At 42.5% G+C, this 25,212-nt stretch overlaps 1 protein-coding gene across 1 annotated transcript in view; it reads right to left on the reverse strand.

The window, feature by feature from the left end:
- Positions 1-3,176: 3,176 nt before the first annotated feature.
- The window catches only part of CAPN9 (calpain 9), a gene marked incomplete at its 5' end in the record, with an annotated part of 376,282 nt that continues 354,246 nt past the window's right edge, over positions 3,177-25,212 (reverse strand). The window contains 3 exons of the mRNA XM_056566855.1: positions 3,177-3,446; positions 4,773-4,831; positions 15,146-15,262. Coding sequence (XP_056422830.1) covers positions 3,420-3,446; positions 4,773-4,831; positions 15,146-15,262 — 203 coding nt within the window. The remainder of the gene's footprint in view (positions 3,447-4,772; positions 4,832-15,145; positions 15,263-25,212) is intronic.

Below are 25,212 nucleotides of genomic sequence, written 5' to 3' on the forward strand. Positions count from 1 at the left end.
CGCGCCGTTCAGCGCTTAGCAACGACGGAGGCCTGGAGCAGCGCGGACCCGACTCAGGTAATTATGCCATCGGGGATGGGGGGAGGCAACGGGGCAGCGGCGCCGGCAATGGGTGCCGCTGCCCCTTCTCTCCCCCTGGCTGTCGGCGCCGCTTCTCTCTCCCTGGCTATCGGCGCCGGCACCGATAGTCAGGGGGACAGAACGGGCAGCGGCGCCGATAACCAGGGGGTGAAAAGGGCCGACAGCAGCGCTCTAGACCCCAGGAAAGGCAGGGGGAGAGAAGCGGGCAGCGACGGCCTCTCTCCCCCTGCCTTTCCTGGGGGTGTATCGGCGTATAACACGCACACAGACTTTAGGCTAAAAATTTTAGCCTAAAAAGTGCGTGTTATACGCCGATAAATACGGTATATATGCATGCACACCTATATAGTTTTGGATGATTATGTATAAGGGATAGTATAGATTTTTTTTTTAAATAAAGTGGTTTATATAGATTAACTGGATAATTTGTACCATAAGGATTCAAAAGAGGAACAGTAAGGTACAATCCTATAACACAGGATCAGAAGCCAGGGTTTTCATTATCTGATGACCTCTGTTGCTTCATTGAGACCTTGTGGTTGGAGTTTCTCCAGCCGATATATCCAATACATTTCCTTGTTATTGAGTGTTTGGATACGGTTAGAGACCCCCTCCGGAATCTGTTCTATTGGATAGATCCTGATAGGATCTATGACCCTGGGGTGTTTCAAGCTGCAATGTCAAGATACACTATGAAGCCGATAACATTTCCGAATATTTGCTTGATGTTGATTAAGACGAGCATGTAGTTCCCGGGTGGTAGGACCCAGGTATTGCTTTCAGAAACTACATTCAATAATGTTAATTACATATCTGGAGATGCAATTCATGTATGTTTTCATCAAGAATACCTGCTTGTTTTTAAATGATCTCATGTTAGTTTTGATAACCCCACAGCAAAGGCACCTTGAGCTGTTGCACCTTTTGGAAAGAAAGAGGTGCATTTGTCTTTTTTGGATGGCATATGTTGCCTCAAATGTTTTTTTAATGCGGGTGTCCTCTTATATATAATATTTGGATTATCTGGTAAACAGGAATTTAATATTCAATCAAACTGCAAAATGTGGCAGTGTTTTTTTTATGATTTACTCACATTTTTCTCTGATTTAAGTAAAGAAGAAAAAAAGTTTTTAATTGTCACAAATCTATCAATCCCATACTATTACTATATCACTTACCGAAACGGCACTGAAACCCCAAAAAAAACACCTGGATGCTCAATTATTGCAGGCAATTATCCAATATACCACAATACTTACATTACATTTTACATGTTCTGAACATGTTCAGAACTTTTACTTTTTTTTTTTTTTTTAAACCCCTGATCAAGTGATAACTATTCTAAAGCCCCTCCAGTGGAAAAGTAATTTTGTCTTTCTAACACTAGATGTGACAGCCCTTTATACAAACATTCAACATACAATAGGTTTACAATGCATTGAAGGAGTTACAACCAAAGACTCAGGCATCCCAGAACTATAACAATCTTTCTTTTTAACTGCCTTGAAGTTAATCCCAAAAAATAATTACATTTTTCAATACAATGGACAGATATATCACCAACTATGTGGGACAGCAATTGGGACCCGGGTAGCACCCTCCTATGCTAATTTAGTTATGGGGGCTTTTAAATAAAAATGTATTTTCACTCAAGACCTTTAAAAAACAAACATGTAAGCGTATACAAAAGGTATGATTGTTTCATCCAGTGGAAAGGTCCAACAGAACACATTAACATTTTTATAGAGAACATTAACAGTAATGATTGTGGGTTGGCCCCAGAGCTGTAGCTAGCTCCTTTTATGCCGGAGGCGAGAACAGACGATTGTGTCCCCTTCCCCCCATTTTGTCTCAGGGCACACCTCGAAAATTATATTTTTGCGGGGCACCCATACTGAATGTTTTTTTTATTTGTTGATTATGTAGATTACAATACTGCTACATGCAGCGACTCACAAATTACATCTTGTCTGATTGGAGTTGTTCTCTTCTTCCCCATCTGGCCCAGGACATCATGATGATCACTTCCAGCCAAAACTCTTCAGCACAGAACCTGCAACATAAACACATTAGGCTCTGTACTTTTCCAGCACTTTCCTCCCCTTTTCTCCACAAATGCATCCATTCTCTCCCAAAAAAATGCCATCAACCTCCCTACAACACACAATGTTTCCAGCCTCACTCAAATGCCTCAAGTCCCACCTCACACAAAGCACGGTGCCTCCTGTCTTACCCAAATGCCTCAAGCCTTCCCCACATACAATGCCTCCAGCCTCCCACACACAAAATGCCTCCAGCCTCACCCACAAACGATGCCTCCAGTCTCACCCACACAAAATACCTCCAGCCTTTCTTTTACAGGTTTAGAGGAGTACAGGGGTGTGAAGGTGTACAAGAGTGGCACAGGGGTGTACATGGGTGACAGAGGGGTGTACAGGAGTAACAGAGGGGTGTACATGGGAGACATGGGTGTGGAGGGGTGTACTTGGGTGACAGAGGAGTAATGAGGGGTGTAGAGGGGTGTACAGGGGTGACAGAAGGGTCTACAGGGGTCACATAGGGGTAATGAGGGGTGACAGAGGGATGTAGAGGGGTGGCAGAAGGGTTTAGAGGGGTGACAGAGGGGTAAAAAGGGATGTAGAGTAGAGGGGTGACAGAAGGGTTGAGGTGCAGTACCAGTGGCGCCTGTGTGCCCCTCACATAAAATGCCCCCTGTCCTATGCCCGTCACATAATATGCCCCCTGTGCTGTGCCCCTCACATAATTGCCCCCTGTTCTTTGCCCCTCACCTATAATGCCCCCTGTTCTGTGCCCCTCCCATATACTGCCCCCTATCCTGTGCCCCTCAAGTTTTAATAATACCCCCTTTACCTTAGTGCCCCAAACATAGTAAAAAAAAAAAATATTCTACTTACCTAACCCACATTCCCACAAGCAGCTCTCTCCCTCTCTTCATACTTGCAGTGTGTGAGCCACAGGGAGGGGATCTCCGAGTGCTTGCGGGATGTGAGAGTGAATGGTGAAGCGGGTGACTGAATATACTATTAATACTTGTTTTTATAGCCGAAAATAAAAAAATAAGATAAATATTCTGGAGCATTAACATTGCAGATACTTTTATTCAGTAAATTAAAGATTTTTAAATCTAATTTTTTAGTTAAAGTATAAATTCTTGTGCTTTGATTTTTACTTTTTATTGTGACATGGAAAGAAAATTATCAGTATCCCAAAAACCATAAAACTAGTAGAATCAATACAGTTTCAGACAAATACAATTACATGACAACATACATGGATTATTATTCCAAAAAGCTGCAGTGCTGATCCCGATTTTTTCTTTAGATGTTCATTGCGAGAGAGATGAACTATAAATAAAAAGACAGGACATGACTAACTTTGCAATAGGATTCATGTGATGTGAATTTGTATAATAACCACCAGCACAAATAGATTAAAGGTGACTTTACACACAACCTGCAATCTAAAATGTATCCCCTTTCCTGTGGATACGTTTTCATGCATGCATGACATATCTCCTTTACGATAGTTTACGCTTGCTGCAAGTGTAAACTGTGCTTGAGATTTTAGGGAGAGCACACAAGCAGCCTGACGTGCAGGGATTTATTAACATGCCTCAACATACTGTAAATCCTGCGGGCTTGTGTGCTGGCAGGGAATTTATTTATAAATACCCCAACTATATATATGAAAGCACCCTAAGGCAGTCTATGTTCACACTTTATAAGCATTTCCTGACATATTCAATTTTACACGCACATAAAATGCAGACTTTTTTTTATCCAATTTTGGACGGGGAGGGGTGAAAAGAGGGAATACTTCTGCAAGAGAAGAACATTACTGCTGCCAGTTGAGGAGGGTTGAGAAGGGGGATCATACCCATTAAAAAGGGTTATACGACTGCTCAGCGAATTGCTGGCCACAGCCATGTCCTGCTGCCTCAGCCAGCTATTTGCTGAATGGCTTTTAGATACATTTGGCCCTGGTGCTTCCTGGGCCCGGGCCTCATGCTGCAGCTCAGAAAGAGGATTGCACCTGGGGACTGGTAACCAGACACCGCAGGTACCGATGGAAGTAGTTTTTTTTTAAATATATAACACAATTGGCATAGTTCCCTTTAAAGCTTATTTTATGGTTACATAGTCCATACATTTCAAAAAAGTAAAAAGTCCATCAAGTTCAACCTGTTTATTACTACATAATCTAGAGGTAGGCAGATGCCAATTGTCCAATACCTGGGAGAAAAAGATCCTTTCCGAGCCGAATATGGCAATCAGAATAAATCCCTATAAACCTAGTATCTATAACCTGTAATATATTTTTTTTTCTCACAAATGCATTCAGACCCATATGGAACTCTTATTTAATTCACCATGACCACTTCTCCAGTTTTTCACAACATGTTTACCTATGTTTTTATCATTTTTTCAGATGTTACTATATTATCTATAGTAAAACATGTATGAAGGAAGCCTAAAGTCTGTAGCAAATGAAAAAAAAAGTCTACATGTACAATGTTGTTTTTGCCATCTTTAGCATTTGTGTCATACCGAGTGTGACATTTTTAGTATTTAGTATTAGTATTTAATTTAAATGCTAAAAACACAAGGCATTTTTACAAACAGCCTAGTCAGAATGGCTCCTTGTCAGTTGAAATTTTATTAAGTCATTACCTCAGCTTGGTTTACACTGATTGTGTTGCCTTTGTCTTCATCCAGTGTTTTAAATATTTCTACAAATTAAGAAAACCAAATGTAAATTAAGGTATTAAACATTTGTCAGGATTGTGGAGAAATAGAGTAAATACCAAAATGCGCATAATGATTAGATATGCATTATATTCCTATTTATCTTCAATTGCATTTTCAAATTGTTCCAAATCATTCCTTAAAGTCAATAAATTTGCGATATAAGGCAAAATAAAGAAATTAAACAGCATTTTAAACAAGTGGTATGATTCAAGTGATTTTTTTAAACTATACATTCAACATTGAATTTACCATTTAGAACTTCCCTTTCCTTTGCAATCATAAATAATGTTTAATGGATGTGCAGCAGACAGCAATGGCTTCTATCTGTTGTTCCACTGATGAGTAAAATCACCCATGTTTGCTATAGAGAAATTTGTGAGGGCGAAAACTTCAGGGGTGCAGGAATACAGGCACTGACCAAGAAGGGGACAAGTGAAGCCAAGTAGGTAACAAACAGCTTTAATCCAATGCGACACGTTTCACCGCGCTTGCGCGGTTTCATCAGGCATAGAATGTATGTATGTATGCCTGATGAAACCGCGCAAGCGCGGTGAAACGCATCACATTGGATTGAAGCTGTTTGTTACCTACCTGGCTTCACTGGTCCCCTTCTTGGTCAGCGCCTGTATTCCTGCACCCCTGAAGTTTTCGCCCTCACATCTCTATCATTTCCAGGATCGCTGCAGACCTAGTTCACTACAGCAAAACGCATATCCTTGTTGTGTGGGAATTTGCACAATTTGGCAGGGTGAGCCTTCATTTTACCCTCCCTCCTCACACACCTGTGATCCCGTTGATTCTCCACAAGGGAGCGCCTGATCTTTTGTTTTATAGAGAAATTTGGGGAGAGAGAGAGTGGGGGGGGAGAGAGAGAGAGAGAGGGGGGGAGAGAGAGTGAGGGGGAGAAAGAGAGAGGGGGAGAGAGAGAGAGGGGGGAGAAAGAGAGAGGGGGAGAGAGAGAGAGGGGGAGAGAGAGAGAGGGGGGGGGGGGAGAGAGACAGAGAGAGACGGGGGGGAGAGAGAGAGATGTCTGGAGAATTTTGGAAGTAACAGGTAACTAAAGCCCAACCTATTTGTTAATATTTTGCAGTTTCTGGTGATTGCTAGCACTGGTAATCCAGGGCAAGTGCCACTTTCAATTATAAGAGCATCCTTAGGATGTGCATGCAAGTGCCAAGGGAACAAAGTGCTACTGGCTTGTTGACTTATCGTTTGCCCTGTAGGCTGCATTAGGCCTTAGTACAGCAAAGCAGGGTTAAATGCCTTTTTTTGTCATTTTCCTCATTTCAGTTTTTATTCATCCACAATCCAATTGTTTTCTCCTGTTCCTGACCCTTTTATTTCCATAAGGTGTTTACCTGCCACAGTATGAATTTTTCAAAATCTTCCATTTCGTGTCTGTGTTTTACAACATTATTCCAATATATTATATTAAAAGGGCTTTCCCGGATTAGAATAATGCTGCTATTTTAAAGTGGTTATCCATGAATCGAAAAACAGATATTTTCTTTCAAAGACCGCTTCCTATCTGTCTCCAGGTTGGGTGTGGTATTAAAACTTGGCTTCAATAACTTCAATGGAACTGAGCTACAGAACCACACCCAACCTGAAGACGGATGGGGAGTGTTTTTTGAAATAAATTAGCTTTGTTTTTCTATTCCTGGATAATCCCTTTAATTTCAAGTCCAGTATGGAGCCCCCAGACCCAATGGGTTGGGTCCTGCACCATTTGGGACAGATACATAGCTATAGCCAAAAACATGTTTCCCCCTATTCGCCTCAATAATAGATTCTCTGCTACATCCACTATATTTGGTGGCTTATTGCTAACCCTGATCAGTATTTTATTGTTTTCTATCCATATATTTCTACCCATAATGACCCCACATTATCATTTCCCTCACATACCATATTTATCGGGGTATACCACGCACCAGCCTATAACACGCACCCTCATTTTACCAAGGATATTTGGGTAAAAAAGTTTTTTTTGCATGCGTGTGTGCGCGCCGATAGCCAGGGGGAGAGAAGCGGCGCCGACAGCCAGGGGGGGAGAAGGGGCAGCGGCACCCATTGCCGGCGCCGCTGCCCCGTTGCCTCCCCCCATCCCCGGTGGCATAATTACCTGTTGCCGGGGTCGGGTCCACGCTGCTGCAGGCCTCCGGCGTGCGTCCCCTGCATCGTTGCTATGCACGGCGCGGCGCACTGACGTCATGCGATAGTCAGGGGGACAGAAGGGGCAGCGGCGCCGATAGCCAGGGGGAGAGAAGGGCCGGCAGCATGGCTCTAGACCCCAGGAAAGGCAGGGGGAGAGAAGCGGGCAGCGACGGCCTCTCTCCCCCTGCCTTTCCAGGGGGTGTATTGGCATATAACACGCACATAGACTTTAGGCTAAAAATTTTAGCCTAAAAAGTGCGTGTTATACGCCGATAAATACGTATATCTTCTTGCATTGTGGCCTTTAGGCTACGTTTCCACTGCAGTTTTTGAGCCAAAGCCAGAAATGTATTCAAAAGGAATAGGACATATAAAGGAAGGACTTACACCACTTCTCCCTTATGGATCCACTTCTGACTGCAGTGGGAGTTTTCCAAAAACTGCCAGAAAAAAATCCAAGTGGAAACTTAGCCTTAGACTAGACTTTACATAAGGGCAAACCCAGGATGCACCTGCATTAAGGGAACAATGGTGCTGGACAGTAGGCCACAAATATCACATGGAGAAAACTGCCTGTTCCTTTAAAATAGCAGCATTATTCTAATCCTGGAAAACCCCTTTAACCCCTTAAGGACCAGGCCATTTTACACCTTAGGACCAGAGTGTTTTTTGCACATCTGACCACTGTCACTTTAAACATTAATAACTCTGGAATGCTTTTAGTTATCATTCTGATTCCGAGACTGTTTTTTCGTGACATATTCTACTTTAACATAGTGGTAAAATTTTGTGGTAACTTGCATCCTTTCTTGGTGAAAATCCCAAAATTTGATGAAAAATTTGAACATTCAGCATTTTTCTGCTTGTAAGGAAAATGGATATTGAAAATAAATTTTTTTTAATTCACATTTCCAATATGTCTACTTTATGTTTGCATCATAAAATTGACGTGTTTTTACTTTTGGAAGACACCAGAGGGCTTCAAAGTTCATCAGCAATTTTCAAATTTTTCACAAAATTTTGAACCTCGCTTTTTTTCAGGGACCAGTTCAGGTTTTAAGTGGATTTGAAGGGTCTTCATATTAGAAATACCCCACAAATTACCCCATTATAAAAACTACACCCCCCAAAGTATTCAAAATGACAATCAGTAAGTGTTTTAACCCTTTAGGTGTTTCACAGGAATAGCAGCAAAGTGAAGGAGAAAATTCACAATCTTCATTTTTTACACGCGCATGTTCTTGTAAACCCAATTTTTGAATTTTTACAAGGGGTAAAAGGAGAAAATGTATACTTATATTTGTAGCCCAATTTCTCTCGAGTAAGGACATACCTCATATGTCTATGTAAATTGTTCGGCGGGCGCAGTAGAGGGCTCAGAAGCGAAGGAGCGACAAGGGGATTTTGGAGATTACGTTTTTCAGAAATGGTTTTTGGGGGGCATGTTGCATTTAGGAAGCCCCTAACAGCAAAAAAAAAAAAACACATGGCATACCATTTTGGAAACTAGACCCCTTGGGGAACGTAACAAGGAATAAAGTGAGCCTTAATACCCCACAGGTGTTTCACGACTTTTGCATATGTAAAAAAAAAAATTTTTTTTCACTAAAATGTGTGTTTCCCCCCAAATTTCACATTTTGCAAGGGTTAATAGCAGAAAATACCCCCCAAAATTTGTAACCCCATCTCTTCTGAGTATGGAGGTACCCCATAAGTTGACCTAAAGTGTACTACGGGCGAACTACAATGCTCAGAAGAGGAGGAGCACCATTGAGCTTTTGGAAAGAGAATTCGTTTGGAATGGTAGTCAGGGGCCATGTGCGTTTACAAAGCCCCCCGTGGTGCCAGAACAGTGGATGCCACATGTGACCCTATTTTGGAAACTACACCCCTCACAGAATTTAATAAGTGGTGCAGTGAGCATTTACACCCCACTGGCGTTTGACAGATCTTTGGAACAGTGGGCTGTGCAAATGGAAAATTAAATTTTTCATTTTCACGGATCACTGTTCCAAAAATCTGTCAGACACCTGTGGGGCGTAAATGCTCACTGTACCCCTTATTACATTACATGAGGGGTGTAGTTTCCAAAATGGAGTCACATATTGTTCTGGTACCATGGGGGCTTTGTAAACACAAGTGGCCTTCAATTCTGGACAAATTTTCTCTTCAAAATCCCAATGGCGCTCCTTCTCTTCTGAGCATTGCAGTGCACCCATAGAGCACAACATCCACATATGGGGTATGTTCTTACTCAGAAGAAGTTGGGTTACAAATTTTGGGGGGCTATTTTTTTTTTCCTTGTGAAAATGAAAAATGTAGGGTGACACCATCATTTTAGTTACAAATTTTTTTTTTTCATTTTCCCATCCAACTTTAATGAAAATTTGTCAAACACCTGTGGGGTGTTCAGGCTCACTATACCCCTTGTTACGTTCCGTGAGAGGTGTCGTTTCTAAAATGGGGTCACATGTGGGTATTTATTTTTTGGGGTTTATGTCAGAACTGCTGTAAAATCAGCCACCCCTGTGCAAATCACCAATTTAGGCCTCAAATGTACATGGTGCGCTCTCACTCCTGAGCCTTGTTGTGCGCCCGCAGAGCATTTTACGCCTACATATGGGGTATTTCCGTACTCAGGAGAAATTGTGTTACAAATTTTGGGGGTGTTTTTTTCCTTTTACCTCCCGTGAAAATAAAAATTAAAAGACAACACCAGCATGTTAGTGTAAAAAAAAATTTTTTTTACACTAACAGGCTGGTGTAGACCCCAACTTTTCTTTTTCATAAGGGGTAAAAGGGGAAAAAAAAGCCCCCAAAATTAGTAGTGCAGTTTCTCCCGAGTACAGAGATACCCCATATGTGGCACTAAACTGTTTCCTTGAAATACGACAGGGCTCTGAAGTGAGAGAGCGCCATGCGCATTGGAGGACTAAATTAGGGATTGCACAGGGGTGGACATAGGGGTATTCCTTCCCAGTGATTCCCAAACAGGGTGCCTCCAGCTGTTGCTAAATTCCCAGCATGCCTGGACAGTCAGTGGCTGTCCGGAAATGCTGTGAGTTGTTGTTTTGCAACAGCTGGAGGCTCTGTTTTGGAAACACTGCCGTACAATACGTTTTTTATTTTTATTGGGGGGACAGTGTAAGGGGGTGTAAATGTAGTGTTTTACCCTTTATTATGTGTAAGTGTAGTGTAGTGTAGTGTTTTTAGGGTACGTTCACACTGGCGGAGGTTTACAGTGAATTTACCGCTAGGAATTTGCGCTGCGGCGAAAAATTTGCCGCAGCTCATACTTGAAGCAGAAAACTTACTGTAAACCCGCCAGTGTGAATGTACCCTGTACGTTCACATGGGGGGGCAAACCTCCAGCTGTTTCAAAACTACAACTCCCAGCATGTACTGACAGACCGTGCATGCTGGGAGTTGTACTTTTGCAACAACTGGAGGCACACTGGTTGGAAAACCTTCAGTTAAGTTCTGTTACCTAACTCAGTATTTTCCAACCAGTGTGCATCCAGCTGTTGCAAAACTTCAACTCCCAGCATGTACTGATCGCCGAAAGGCATGCTGGGAGATGTAGTTATTCAACAGCTGGAGGGATCGCAACTACAACTCCCAGCATGCAGAGACAGCTGTTTGCTGTTTAGGCTTGCTGGGAGTTGCAGTTTTGCAACATCTGGAGAGCTATAGTTTAGAGACCACTGTATAGTGGTCTCCAAACTGTGGACCTCCAGATGTTGCCAAACTACAACTCCCAGCATGCCCAGACAGCAAACTTTTGTGTGGGCATGCTGGGAGTTGTAGTTTTGCAAGATCTGGAGGTGCACAGTATAGAGATCACTTTGCAGTGGTCTCAAACTGTAGACCTCCAGCTGTTGCAAAACTGCAACTCCCAGCAAGCCTAAACAGCTCTCTGGGCATGCTGGGAGTTGTAGTTTTGCAACATCTGGAGGGTTACAGTTCAGAGACCACTATAGTGGTCTCAGACTGTAGCCCTCCAGATGTTGCTAAGTAACTCAACGGCTTCCGTCGGATCCAGTGAGCTGCGTCGCCGTCCTCTTCTTCCGACGATCGTCGCCCGCTGCCGCCGCTGATCGTCGCCCGCTGCCGTCGCCGATGGGTAAGTGGATCTTCGGCGCCGGTCCCTGTCGGTTTCCCCGTCCTGCCCCGCCTATTGTGGGTGGGCAGAACGGGGAAACCGAAAGTAAACCCCTCCGCCCCCGATCTGCTATTCGTGGTCGCGTCTAGACCACCAATAGCAGAGATAGGAGGAGTGGCACCTCTGCCACCTCACTTCTATCGCTACAGGGGGATCGTGGGTGTCTAGGACATCCGCGATCCCCCTTCTTTTCCAGGTCACCATAGACCTGTAATGACCCGGAATCGGCGCAAATCGCAAGTGTGAATTCACTTGCGATTTGCGCCGATCGCCGACATGGGGGGGGGGGGTCTAATGACCCCCCTGGGCATTTGCGCGGGGTGCCTGCTGATAGATATCAGCAGTCACCCCGGCCCGGTCCCCGCCCGGGACCGAAATTCCCACGGGCGTACAGGTACACCCTTGGTCCTTAAGTACCAGGGAGCAAAGGCGTACCTGTACGCCCTTGGTCCTTAAGGGGTTAATATAATATATTGGGATAATGTCCTAAAAGCAAGAGTACACACACTTAATGGAAGATTTTAAAAAAATATCTTAAATTCTCACTGTAGGAGGTTCAGAAAAGGGTCAGGAACAGGATAAAGAGATTGGATTGTGGATAAATAAAAATCTGCCAAAGGCAGTAGCCTGTTTTATACACAGTAGCTTGCACAAAAGCAAAAGTAGATGCCAAGAACAAGCCCTGATTGGCTTGGCATTCTAATGTGGTCAGTGGAGGAAACATGCACCATGGGGGGATATATATACACACATCACTAATAACAGTGGATTAAGGGTAACAGCTTATAAGATCATGGTTACTAGTCATTTGTATAGAGAGACATACTGTACAAAGAAGACTGAGACAACATCTTTTCTGCATAACTTAAAGTTCAAGTGTACAGGAAATCCCTATGACGTCTTTATTGCTGACTGACTATAGACTGTTTTTCTCCCCAAGGACTCTGTGCTTACCGATGGGCTTTGACTTTCACCTGTGCGCTGGGGTTTTCCTGAGTTTGGCGTGGCTGCAGACTTTAGGCTCTTCTATTTAGATCACACTCGGTTCCTCAGCTCTTCAACTCCAAGACTCCTCTCTCACTCTGTTCTCACACTTAAAGGGGTTATCCAGGAATAGAAAAATAGAACAAATTTCTTTCAAAAACAGCTCCACGTCTGTCTCCAGATTGGGTGTGATTTTACAACATGGCACCATGCACATCAATGGAACTGAGCTGCAGAACCACACCCAACCTGGAGACAGAAGGAGGGCAGTTTTTGAAATAATTTTTTTTTTTTTCAATTCCTGGATAACCTCTTTAACTAACTAGGTCCAGACTCATCCCCAGACTGAACACAACTGAACAGCTCCTCCCCCCTATACTACATAAAGGTCAATGTTGGGGGGCTCTCATTGGAGCATCAGGGTCACCTGGTCACTTTGCAGCATTCCCTTAAGGGTACAGTACATAATAACACAACATAACACAGGAATACAACAAAGTACAATAAATTACACTATTGAGCAGTGGGCCCAACAAAGAGACAGCAGTGATGCACTAGGCAATCTTTAGCCAACAGGACAGCATTTGGTGCTGGGACACCACACTAGCAACATCTCGAATGCACAAGAAACACTCAGAAATACAGAACTCAATATATTTGTTGTGATTATGGGCTTTTTGTTTGTGTTGGCAAAATATCAGGCCTCCAGTGTGACAGCCCAACCCTGCAAATGGCATCTATACCCCTTCCAACACAGCAGGCCCCCCGGCAGATCAGGACTCAGCACATGAAAAGAAAAATAAGCAGAATCTTCCTGTAGCTTTGCTCCTTCTCGATCTACGATGATAGATCTGTCTATGTATGAGCAGGCTGAAAGGATAAGCTAGTCAATAATGGATCCTGCACCACAAAAACAGTTACCCCCCATCCTCCATTCATCCCTGCACATAACCTGGCCACGGCATGACCATAACGCTGAATTGCTAGGTCACTGTGACCCATTGTTAGCTACAGATGCATAGGGGATGAGAGGGCACCTGTGGTCCTCCCTGGCTTACTTGCTTGGTTGAAATTGTGGCCTATTTGACCCCAAAAGCTGGTGCACTGAGCTTGTGGTTTCTAAGCTATTTCTATTATGGTATAATTTGTGTCACAATTATATATCGGCTTTGTATCATTAAAGGGGTACTCCACTTAAAAACATTTTTTTTTATTTTTTTTAAATCAACTGGTGCCAGAAAGATAAACAGATTAGCAAATGACTTGTATTAAAAAATCTTAAACCTCCCAGTACTTATCAGCAGCTGTATAATCCACAGGAAGTTCTTTTCTTTTCAAATTTCCTTTCTGTCAGACCACAGTGCTCTCTGTTGACACCTCTGTCAATTCAGGAACTGTCTGGAGCAGGATAGGTTTGCTATGGGGATTTGCTTCTACTCTGGGCAGTTCCTAAAATGGACAGGGGTGTCAGCAGAGAGCACTGTGGTCAGACAGAAAGGAAATTCAAAAACAAAAGAACTTCCTGTGTAGTATACAGCCGCTGATAAGTACTGAAAGGATTCAGATTTTTAAATAGACGTCATTTACAAAACTGTATAACTTTCTGGCACCAGTTAATTTAGAAAAAAATGTTTTCCAGTGGAGTACCCCTTTAATATATTTGTCTAAAACTTAGACAATAAGTACCTGTTACGCCTGGACAGGAAAGTACGCAATCAAATGAAAGCAGCATCTTTAGACCAGGTTGTAAAAATGCAATGGGTGAAAGCACTTTAGAGCCTCAGTGCTCCGGTTCTTCGTAAATAAAGTAGATATATGCAGCACACCAGTATACGTGAAAAAAACTTGGGAAGTTTATTCTGAGGACTTGAAGGGGTACTCCGGCACTAAGACATCTGATCCCAAATCCAAATTATAGGGGATAAGATGCCTGATCGTGATGATCCCGCCGCTGGGGACCCCCGCAATCTTTAATGCAGCACCCCACTATCATCAGCCTCCTGAGCGAACATCACTTTGGGTCTAATGACTCATGATCACAGGGCCGGAGTATCGTCACGTCACGGCTCTGCCCCCGCGTGACGTCACGCTCCTCACCCTCAATACAAGCCTATGGGAGGGGGCGTGGCAGCTGTCAAGCTTCCCTAACATTTTAGAACTCCTGTTTTTTAAATATATTTTTAATGTTTGATTAGAAAAAAGGGTCTGCTGTTTATTTAAGAAGCATCACCACTCTTCTCTATGAACTTTGGGGGGAAATTTATCCAAATCTGTGCAGCAAAAAATTGGGGCAGTTGCCCGTTACAACCAATCATATTGTTCAAAAATTAAAGAAGCAATCTGATTTGATGTAACTTTTCCCCTTTGATACTATAGTACAGTCCTGTTCACTTGTATGGAACTGTACAAAAAGACAACTCCTTTAAAAGAAATGTGTAATTAGAAAATGTCCTATTGTTTACATCTATTGTTGATGTTAAACATATTTTTCAGGATTGTTTTTCTAATTTTCTATTTAGCTATTATATTAAAAAATACTGAACTTTTGCAGTTTTCAATCTGGCCACTAGGCCTAATATTCAGCTTCAACTTCCTGTTCTGTATAGATCACTTTCTAGTCGTCTCTACCTTATAATCACAGACAGAAGTAGAGTGAAGGGTAACATCAGTAGATAGAGAAGACAGCAGATGAAGCTCAAAGCTCAGACTCCCTCTCTGTGGAATGACCTCTACAACGGTCACAGAGCACACCTTGTAACCTTTCCCATTCATGTCAATGGGACAGCCCCTGTCTATTGTAGGCTATATTTATTAGGCTTTCTGTAAAGTATGTCTCTAAATGCTGTTAAAACACCTAAGCCAAGATGGCTGACTCCATAATAATGTAAAAAATAAATTATAATCAGAGAATAGAAACAAATTAGAGAAAACATTTTTCAGGCTCAAACTGTTCAGTGACAAAAGACAACATTGAAAGGCATTGTGTACTTACTGAAAGAATTTTCCAGGCGGATTATACAGTTCAAAAAATCATCAAATTCTATTTCATAGTGGTCATCAGCATATCTCAAGACAACCAATTGCAGGATGATGTTGTTAAGTTGAATCCCTAAAAGATTACAGGAATCACATTAAAATAATAATGCATTGTTTCTAGAACTCATCACATTTCCTTTAAAGGGGTACTCCACTGGAAAAAAAAAATTAAAAAATCTTAATCCTTCCAGTACTTATCAGCTGTTATATACTCCACAGGAAGTGCTTTTCTTTTTGAATTTCCTTTCTGCCTGACCACAGTGCTCTCTGAAAATCTATCCAGCTCTGAACAGTTCCTGACATGGACAGAGATGTCAGCAGAGAGCACTGTGGTCAGACAGAAAATAAATTCAAAAACAAAAGAACTTTCCCTGTAGCATACAGCAGCTCATAAGTACTGGAAGGATAAAGATTTTTTAATAGAAGTAATTTACAAATCTGTTTAACTTTTTGGCACCAGTTGATTTACAAAAATGTAGGGACAGGGAAAAATACCTCAATGACTGTAATCACACTTTTTACTAATACATTTTGTAGATGCTATTATAGGTCATGCAAAAAAAAAAAAAAGAAAAAAAAAGAAAGAAAGCAACTCTTAGGCCTTAAAGGGGTTATCCAACATAAAGGGACTTTAGTAATTAAGTGTCATACAGAAATTGACATGCTTACAAAGGATCTGCGCTATGGTAAATAGCCATGTCCTGTGTACCCCATCACGCTGCTGGTTTGTTTTTGGGAACTGGCTACTTCCTGTTTCTGTGGCCTCCCTCAGACTACAATCCCCAAGTTACTTTGTTTTAAGAGGGGAGATTACTTATTTCCCTCTCACACATCGGTCGCACCACCCATTACAGCACAGTACAACCAGACACACAAGCTGTGGCTCTATGTGATGATAAATGCATGCACATGTGTGCCTATAACGTCATCAGGGGACTGGCTTTACACGCAAACAGACAAGCCAGCCAAGCCCCTTTACAGTACCTGACTTGTGGTGTATTGTCTCGGGCTGCACAGCAAGCTGGGAAAGGTCCAACAAAGTGGAAGTCTCCAGGGTACTACAAAGGTTGCGAGAGATGGATCTTAACTGCAATCTCAACTGACTTTCCTAGGATATATGATTTCTCCAGAAGGGTTTTCACACTGGCTCTGCACAATGAGTCTCAGGATGATTGACAAGACAATAGCCTGCACAGAGCCCTGCTTGTCCTGCCCTAACTTCCTGTATTTGGTCTTCTCATAGAGACACACATGCAATAGCTGCAGGGACAGCATTTTTTCACCTAAAAGTTTTTTCTTTTTTTTAACCAATATATATTACAAATATTTATATAATGGTAGTATCTACATTATGAAAAAAAAATTGTTAACTACACGTACACTTTAAATAAATAGTCTCCGACCAAAAGGACCCAGTTTATATCCAAATTCTGCTGAAAGCTTTGTGACCGAATGGGTATCAAGCTTATCTTCTCCTTCTCCCAACACCCACAATCTAATGATGCCCCAGAGTTGGAGTGCCAGGCCAATTATCTGTGGTGCAGGTGCTTACAACCCCTGGCTGTGGGAAATTTAACCCCTTAAGAACCAAGCCCATTTTCACGTTAAGGACCAAGGCAAAATTTGCACATCTGACCACTGTCACTTTAAAGGGGTATTCCAGGCCAAAACTTTTTTTTATATATCAACTGGCTCCGGAAAGTTAAACAGATTTGTAAATTACTTTGATTAAAAAATCTTAATCCTTGCAATAGTTATTAGCTTCTGAAGTTGAGTTGTTTTTTTCTGTCTAACTGCTTTCTGATGACTCACATCCCGGGAGCTGTGCAGTTCCTATGGGGATATTCTCTCATCATGCACAGCTCCCGGGACGTGACATTATCATTGAGCAGTTAGACAGAAAACTTCAGAAGCTAATAACTATTGAAAAGATTAAGATTTTTTAATAGAAGTCATTTACAAATCTGTTTAACTTTCCGGAGCCAGTAGATATATAAAAAAAGTTTTTGCCTGGAATACCCCTTTAAGCATTAATAACTCTGGGATGCTTTTACTTTTCATTCTGATTCCGATACAGTTTTTTCGTGATATATTCTACTTTATGTTAGTGGTAAATTTTCTTGGTGAAAAATTCCAAAATGTTATGAAAAAATTGAAAATTTTGCAATTTTTTTTAACTTTGAAGCTCTCTGCTTATAAGGAAATGGACATCCCAAATAAATTATATATTGATTCACATATACAATATGTGTACTTCATGTTTGCATCATAAAGTTGACATGTTTTTACTTTTGGAAGACATCAGAGGGCTTCAAAGTTCAGCAACAATTTTCACAATATTTTCAAAATCTTAATTTTTCAGGGACCAGTTCAGTTTTGAAGTGGATTTGAAGGGCCTTCATATTAGAAATACCACATAAATTACCCCATTATAAAAACTGCACCCCTCAAAGTATTCAAAATGACATTCAGAAAGTTTGTTAACCCTTTAGGTGTTTCACAGGAAGAGCAGAAAAGTGAAGGAGAAAATAAATTTTTTAAACTCGCATGTTCTTGTAGACCCAGTTTTTTAATTTTTACAAGGGGTAAAAGGAGAGAAATCTTCCTAAAATTTGTAACTCTCGAGTAAGGAAATACCTAACATGTTGATGTTAAGTGATCTGTGGGTGCATTAGAGTGCTCAGAAGGGAAGGAGCGACAATGGGATTTTGGAGAGTGAGTTTTTCTAAAATGTTTTTTCGGGGGCATGTCACATTTGGGAAGCCCCTATGGCGGCAGAAGAGCAAAAAAAAAAAAAAAAAACACATGGCATACTATTTTGGAAACTACACCCCTCAAGAAATGTAACAAGGGGTATAGTGAGCTTTAACACCCCACAGGTGTTTGACGTCTTTTCATTAAACTTGGTTGTGTAAATGATTTATTTTTTCACTAAAATGCTGGTTTTCCCCCAAATTTTACATTTTTACAAGGGGTAATAGGAGAAAGTTCCCCCCAAAATTTGTAACCCCATCTCTTATGAGTATGGAAATACCCCATGTGTGGACATCAAGTGCACTGCGGACGCACTACAATGCTCAGAAGAGAAGGAGTCACCTTTGGCTTTTGGAAAGCAAATTTTGCTGAAATGGTTTTTGGCAGGCATGGCACATTTAGGAAGCCCCTATGGTGCCAGAAGAGCAAAAAAAATAAAATAAAAAAATAAAAAAAACACAATGGCATACTATTTTGGAAACTACACCCCTCAAGGAATGTAACAAGGGGTACAGTGAGCCTTAACACCCCACAGGTGTTTGACGATTTTGGATGTGTAAATGAATTTTTTTATTTTTTACTAAGATGCTGGTTTTTCCCCAAATTTTAAATTTTTACAAGGGGTATTAGGAGAAAATGCCCCACCAAATTTGTATCCCCATCTCTTCTGAGTATGTAAATACCCCATGTGAGGACATCAAGTGCACTGCGGGCGCACTACAATGCTCAGAAGAGAAGGAGTCACATTTGCAAATTTTGCTGAAATGGGGGGGGGGGGGGAGGGGTGGATGTCGCATTTAGGAAGCCCCTTTGGTGCCAGAACAGAAAAAAAAAATAGCATACTATATTGGAAACTACACCCCTCAAGGAACGTAACCAGGGGTACAGTGAGCCTTAACACCCCACAGATGTTTGATAAATGTTCATTAAAATGGGATGTGAAAAGGAAAAATTTGATTTTTTTCACTAAAATGCTGGGGTTGCCCGAAATTTTTCATTTTCACAAGTGGTAACAGGAGAAAATGCCCCCCACAATTTGAAAATAAATTTCTTTGTAGTAAGGACATACCTCATATTTGGATGAACAGCTCTGCGGGTGCACACCAGGTCTCAGAAGAGCAGGAGCGCAGTCAGGGGCCTTGAGTATTTACATAGCCTATGGAGCGAGAACAGAGGGACCCCCCCTCAAGGAGCATTACATGGGGTACACTAAGTTACTAAAGTGGGGTATAGTGGGCCGTAAAATGATAAAATAGGATATGTTCCCAGAATGATGACCCAGAGCAAAAGCAAAACTAAAAAATATGCCCACCCCAGACCCTATGCTCTGAATCTTCATTCTGGGAATGTAATGTGTGTGGCCATCCCTAACCTGTTGCCTCAAATGCGCACACCGCTCAGGTGTAAAGAGAGCGCTGCGCATTTGAGGCAACATAAAAAGTCCCCAATGAGAGTGACTCAGTGACCCATGACCCATTTTTGGAAAAAAAAAATACCCCCATGGGTCTTATAAGGTTTTTGTTTTATAGTTTTTTTTATTAAACTTTTTTTGGGCAATTTAGTGGTTTATGGGGTTAAAACTTGGAATGGACTCTGAACTTGGTACATTGGGGTCAAATTATGGGAAATTAGAATAAAAGGGGAAAATTTTGTACTGCATGGAAATGTGATACTCTACAGTTTTTAATGCCTGGATGATCGGGGCAAGTGTCACACTGAGTGGTGGTATCCTTCCGTATCCCCCTCTTGTGACACACACTGCATTTTTTCTGGGATCGTCCCTTCTTTTCAGTGTGGGGGACATTACCTGGAAAGTTTTGGCCTGGGATGATCCTGGCACCTATAACTCCAGTTTCTTGGGAAGTCCGGCCTGTTCTTTCCCGGTCACCAAAGATCAGGGCATTTAGGACTTCTTCTTGGAACTGGAGGTATGTCCCTGTGTTGCCAGAGTACTAGGACAGTACAAAAGAGTTGTACATGGCAATCTGTACCACGTAGGCCGCAACTTTTTTGTACCATACCTGTGTTTTCCGCATGGCATTGTATGGCTTGAGGACTTGATCAAAGAGATCAACTCCTCCCCCCCCATATACGGATTGTAGCCCAGAATGCAATCAGGCTTGATGACCGTTGTTGTGGTACCTCGCACAGGGACAGGTGAGCTGCCGTTACCATGAATTGTGGTCAGCATAAGGACATCCCTCTTATCCTTATACCTGACCAGCAACAGATTTTCATGGGTAAGGGCACGGGACTCACCCTTGGGCATAGGTGTTTGGATCAAATTTAGAGGGAGGCCTCTCTGGTTCTTCCGCACAGTCCCACAAGCGGACATGGATCTGGCAGCAAGGGATGTGAACAGAGGGATGCTGGTATAAAAGTTATCCATGTAAAGGTGGTAACCCTTATCCAGCAATGGGTGCACAAGGTCCCAAACGATTTTCCCGCTAACACCCAGAGTGGGGGGACATTCTGGGGGTTCAATATGGGAATCTCGTCCCTCATATACTCTAAACTTGTAAGTGAACCCAGAGGTACTCTCACAAAGTTTGTAGAGTTTCACGCCATACCTTTGAGGGAATATACTGGCAGAAGATGAGTTTCTCCTTATAGCTGAAAAGAGCTCCCTGAACGGTATGTAGGCCTACAAAAATTTGGCCCCAAATTTGGGGGGACATGCCACATTATCAGTGTAATGTAGGCATTTCTGAATGGCCTCGAACTGCTTCCGTGTCATGACCATACTGTAAAGAGGGGTCTGGTAGAGGACGTCCCCGCTCCAGTACTGCCTGACACTTGTTTTTTTGACCAGGCCCATATGCAGCACGAGGCACCAAAATGTCCTCATTTCGGCTGCATCAATGGCGTACCATTCATTGGACCTGGACAAAAACGAATCAGGGTGGTGGGCAATGAACTGTTGGACGTACAAGTTCGTTTGCTCCACCATTAGATTGACAAAGTAGTCACTGAAATAATAACTAAAAAAGTCTATTTCAGTTTATCCGGCCGTGTCATTCCGGATTCCTGAGTCGCAAACAAACTCAGGAATCCAAGGCTGATATCCCTCTGGGGGTCTGCAGACAGGTTCACCATAAAGGGGCTCCGGTATGCTTGTCTGGGGGGTCGGACTCCAATTACGAGCGGCATGGACGCTTGTACTAGTGTCTGCCACTGGGTCACTTTCACGGATGGTGCGTGGCCTCGCCTGGCGGCGTCTCCGCCACCGTACAAGGGTAGGAACTTCTTCATTCTCACTGGCAGATTCAGCGTCGGAGGGGGGGACGGGGACGGTGGCAGGAATCTGTGGCCGACACATCCCCTCCGTATATCTCTGCCACTGGGTCACTTTCATGGGGGTTGCATGGCCTCGCTGGCGGCTTTTTTTTTCTACAGTGGGGGAGGGGACAGGGAAGTGTGTAGTGTATGTGTTTGGTGTGAACTATAACGGTGTGGGGGGGGGGGGGGGGCGGGCAAATGGTGAAACCCTAATAGGGCCTGGGTCGCACTGCAAAATCTGCGGTGGACCCTTGAGGACCTATTAGGAGGTCAGGGGGGAAAAAAATGTTTTTTGTTTTTTTTTAACCTCCTACCTGTCCCCTACACACAAACTCACTCTGCACTAAAGGCAATTCTTCAGCCCTGAGGGACAGAGATCTCGGCAGAGGAGGGGTCCCTGGCTCTTTCTCTCAGCTCTGCCTGCTTACTGAACTCGGTGGGTGAGCTGAGGAAAAGGGACATCAACCCCTCCTCTGCCAGCTGCTATTGGTTGGACGATCATCTGACCAATAGCAGCGCTCCTGGGGGGGTGACAAAATCGCCACCTCCCCCCAGCTACAAAAGATGATTGGCGGTATACAGTACACCGCCGATCACCATCCAACTTCGGGTCATCAGGTCCCACGTGAACTGGTGCCAGAAAGTTAAACTTCTATTAAAAAAATCTTAATCCTTCCAGTACTTATTAGCTGCTGAATACTACAGAGGAAATTGTTTTCTTTTTGGAACACAGAGCTCTCTGCTGACATCATGACCACAGTTCTCTCTGCTGACATCTACATTTTAAGAACTGTTCAGAGTAGGAGAACATTGCCATGGCAAACATATGCTGCTCTGGACAGTTCCTAAAATGGAGAGATGTCAGCAGAAAGCACTGTGGTCATGATGTCAGCAGAGAGCTCTGTGTTCCAAAAAGAAAACCATTTCCTCTGTAGTATTCAGCAGCTAATAAGTACTGGAATGATTAAGATTTTTTAATAGACATAATTTGCAAATCTGTTTAACTTTCTGGCACCAGTTGATTTAAAAAAATAAAAAAGTTTTCCACAGGAGTACCCCTTTAACTGTATCTGTATACCTGTCTCATGTGCAGTAAAATGGTTTTTGTTACCTTACCCATGAATGAAATAATTTTATAATAGAAGCAGATCACTAACAAAAGAAATCACTTTCAAGTCGGGAAATTAGCTAAAACTGCTGGAGGCAAACAGTGGGATGTGTCTTTAAGAGCAGAGTTTGAAGCGAGCCTGCATGGGGGGGGAGCTAATTGAAGACCCTTAAAACAGCAATACTAATAATCCTGAAAGGTGCATGGAAACTATAGATATAAAAAATGCTGATTCCACAAACCTATGTCGGCCATGGGAAGTATCTGAGATTTCCAGTGTCACTAAACAACCAAACCTTCTGCTAGCCAAACCTTCAAAGCACTAGTTTTCTGAATATCCTCAGCCCTGAGAATACTCACCAAGGTGATGGTGCAGGTGGTGGTGTCTCCAGACAAAAAGTAATTGCAAAAAATATTTATTAAGATGACCTGTTGATTATATAGTAACTAGGGCTCACGTTATGGGGAAAATTTGCGCTTGCGATTTTGGGCCTAAATATTGCGATTTCGATATGTGATGCGGTATAATTAAAAAAGTGGTGAAATCCCCCCATTTCATGTCCAATCGCCTCCATTCCACATCTACCTAACCATTTTATGCCCACCACCTGTTTCACATCTCCCCTTTGTCACATTCTCCTCCCCCATCACATTCTCCTCCAGTCACATCCCCCCTTGTCACACACCTCCTTGTCACATTCCCCTCCCCCTTGTCACATCCCCCCCCCCCCCTTCCCCTCCTGTCACATACTTGTATTCTTGTAGTGCAGCAATACACTGCGTTTCCAGGGCGGATTTCAAATTTTCCCCGGGACCCAGGAAACCTAGTGTATTGCTGCAGTACAACCTACTGCCTGTACTAAGAGAGGAAACTCCGGAGCACACGGAGACGAATCTGCAGGGACCGGGACTAGGTGAGCAGAAGTTTTTTTTGGTTTTTCTCCCTGCGCCCTTAGCTCAGTGTTTTTTTAGCAGCTGTTGTGAAACTACTAATCCCAGCATGCCCGGACAGCCTTTGCTGGTCTGGGCATGCTAAGAGTTGTAGTTTTGCAACAACTGGAGGCCCGCTAGTTGGGAAACACTGACTTTTAGTATTTAAATTAGTTTTTACCTGCTCTGGCCGCCCCCCGCCACGGGAGCCAGCCCGAGCAGATAATTGCATATTTTCCCGGGGGGCCGTATCGCTATATCGCAAAAAGCAAAAAAAGCGATTTGATTGCTTTTGCGATATATCGTGCAGCCCTAATAGTAACTCACATTAGTGATTAACCTCACAAATTTTTGTACATATTTTATTGTATCATTTTACATGACAACACTGAAGAAATGACACTCTGCTACAATGTTAAGTAATGAGTATAACAGTGTTTAATGTTGTGTCCTCTGAAAATTACTCAACACACAGTCATTAATGTCTAAACCTTGGCAATAAAAGTGAGTCCTTAATGAGCCCTCAGTGTTAAAATTTTGTGTGGCCCCCATTTTTTCAGCACTACCTATAAAGGGGTTCTCTTGTGGAAAGCAATTTGTTTCAAATCAACTGGTTCTAGAAAGTTAAAAAGATTTCTATTAAAAAAAATATATATTCTTACAGTACTGACCACAGTGCTCTCTGCTGACACCTCTGTCTGTGTCAGGAACTATCCAGAGCAGGAGAGGTTTGCTATGAGGATTTGCTCCTACTCTGGACAGTTCCTGACACGGACAGAGGTGGCAGCAGAGAGCACTGTGGTCAGACTGAAAAGAACTTCACAACTTCCTCTGGAGCATACAGTAGCTTATACGTACAGGAAGGCATAAGATTTTTTTTTATAGAAGTAATTTACAAATCTGTAAAAATTTTTGGCACCAGTTTATTTGGAAAAAAAATATGTTTTCCACAGGAGTATCCCTTTAAACCTTTTGGGTGTAGAGTTCACCAGAGCTTTACAGGTTGCTACTGGAGTCCTCTTCAACTCCTCCATAATGACATCATGATGCTGGTGGATGTTAGAGAACTTGTGCTCCCCCAATTTCAAATTGAAAATGCCCCACATAAGCTCACTAGTGTTTAGGTCTGAAGACATGCTTGGCCAGTCCATCAGCTTCTTTAGCAATGCAGTGGTCATCTTGAAGGTATGTTTGAAACTATTATGTTAGAATACTGCACTGTGGCCCAGTCTCTGAAGGGAGAGGGGCATGCTCTGCTTCAGTATGTCACAGTACACAATTGGCATTCATGGTTTTCTCAATGAACTCCCCATCAGCACTCATGCAAGCCCAGACCAAGACAATCAAGGTTGGGGAGCTCACATCCAGGGTCACTTCGGGTCTCTTCAGGTCTATGGTCTACAGAAACTCATCTTTGTTATTCAAACTTTCGGGAACTAAAGGCAGTCTTCAAGGCATTAAAAGCCTCAAAAATCTACACCCGAAATTGTCATGTGGAGGCTTATATAGACAGCACCACTACAGTTATCTTTCTAAATCATCAAGGGGTGATGCGACACAGACTTCTGCAAAATCTAACAGAAATAATCTTCTCTTGAGTGGAGGAGAAAATATCAGTTACTGCAATTCATTTAAAAAGAAAGGCCAAAATACAGGCAGACTTCTTGTTCCTCCATTGGGTGGATTTGTACCCCCAAGTTTGCAAGGAACTAACAATGAAGTGAGGCTATTTAAAGTGGATCTATTTAACAAAACAGGAGAAATCAGAAATTCAATCATTTTTTTCCTTAAATCCAAACAAGTCTCCAAATGGAGTGAACGCACTCCAACAAAAATGACTATGCATGACCTCCATTTCCTCTGATAACCAAGACCTTATAAAAGATTTGGATGGAGAAATCCCTGGTCATCTTAATACCACCAAGATGGCCAAAAAGAGGATGGTTTTGCCC

Source organism: Hyla sarda, chromosome 3 (genome assembly GCF_029499605.1).
Source record: "Hyla sarda isolate aHylSar1 chromosome 3, aHylSar1.hap1, whole genome shotgun sequence".
Taxonomy (NCBI): domain Eukaryota; kingdom Metazoa; phylum Chordata; class Amphibia; order Anura; family Hylidae; genus Hyla; species Hyla sarda.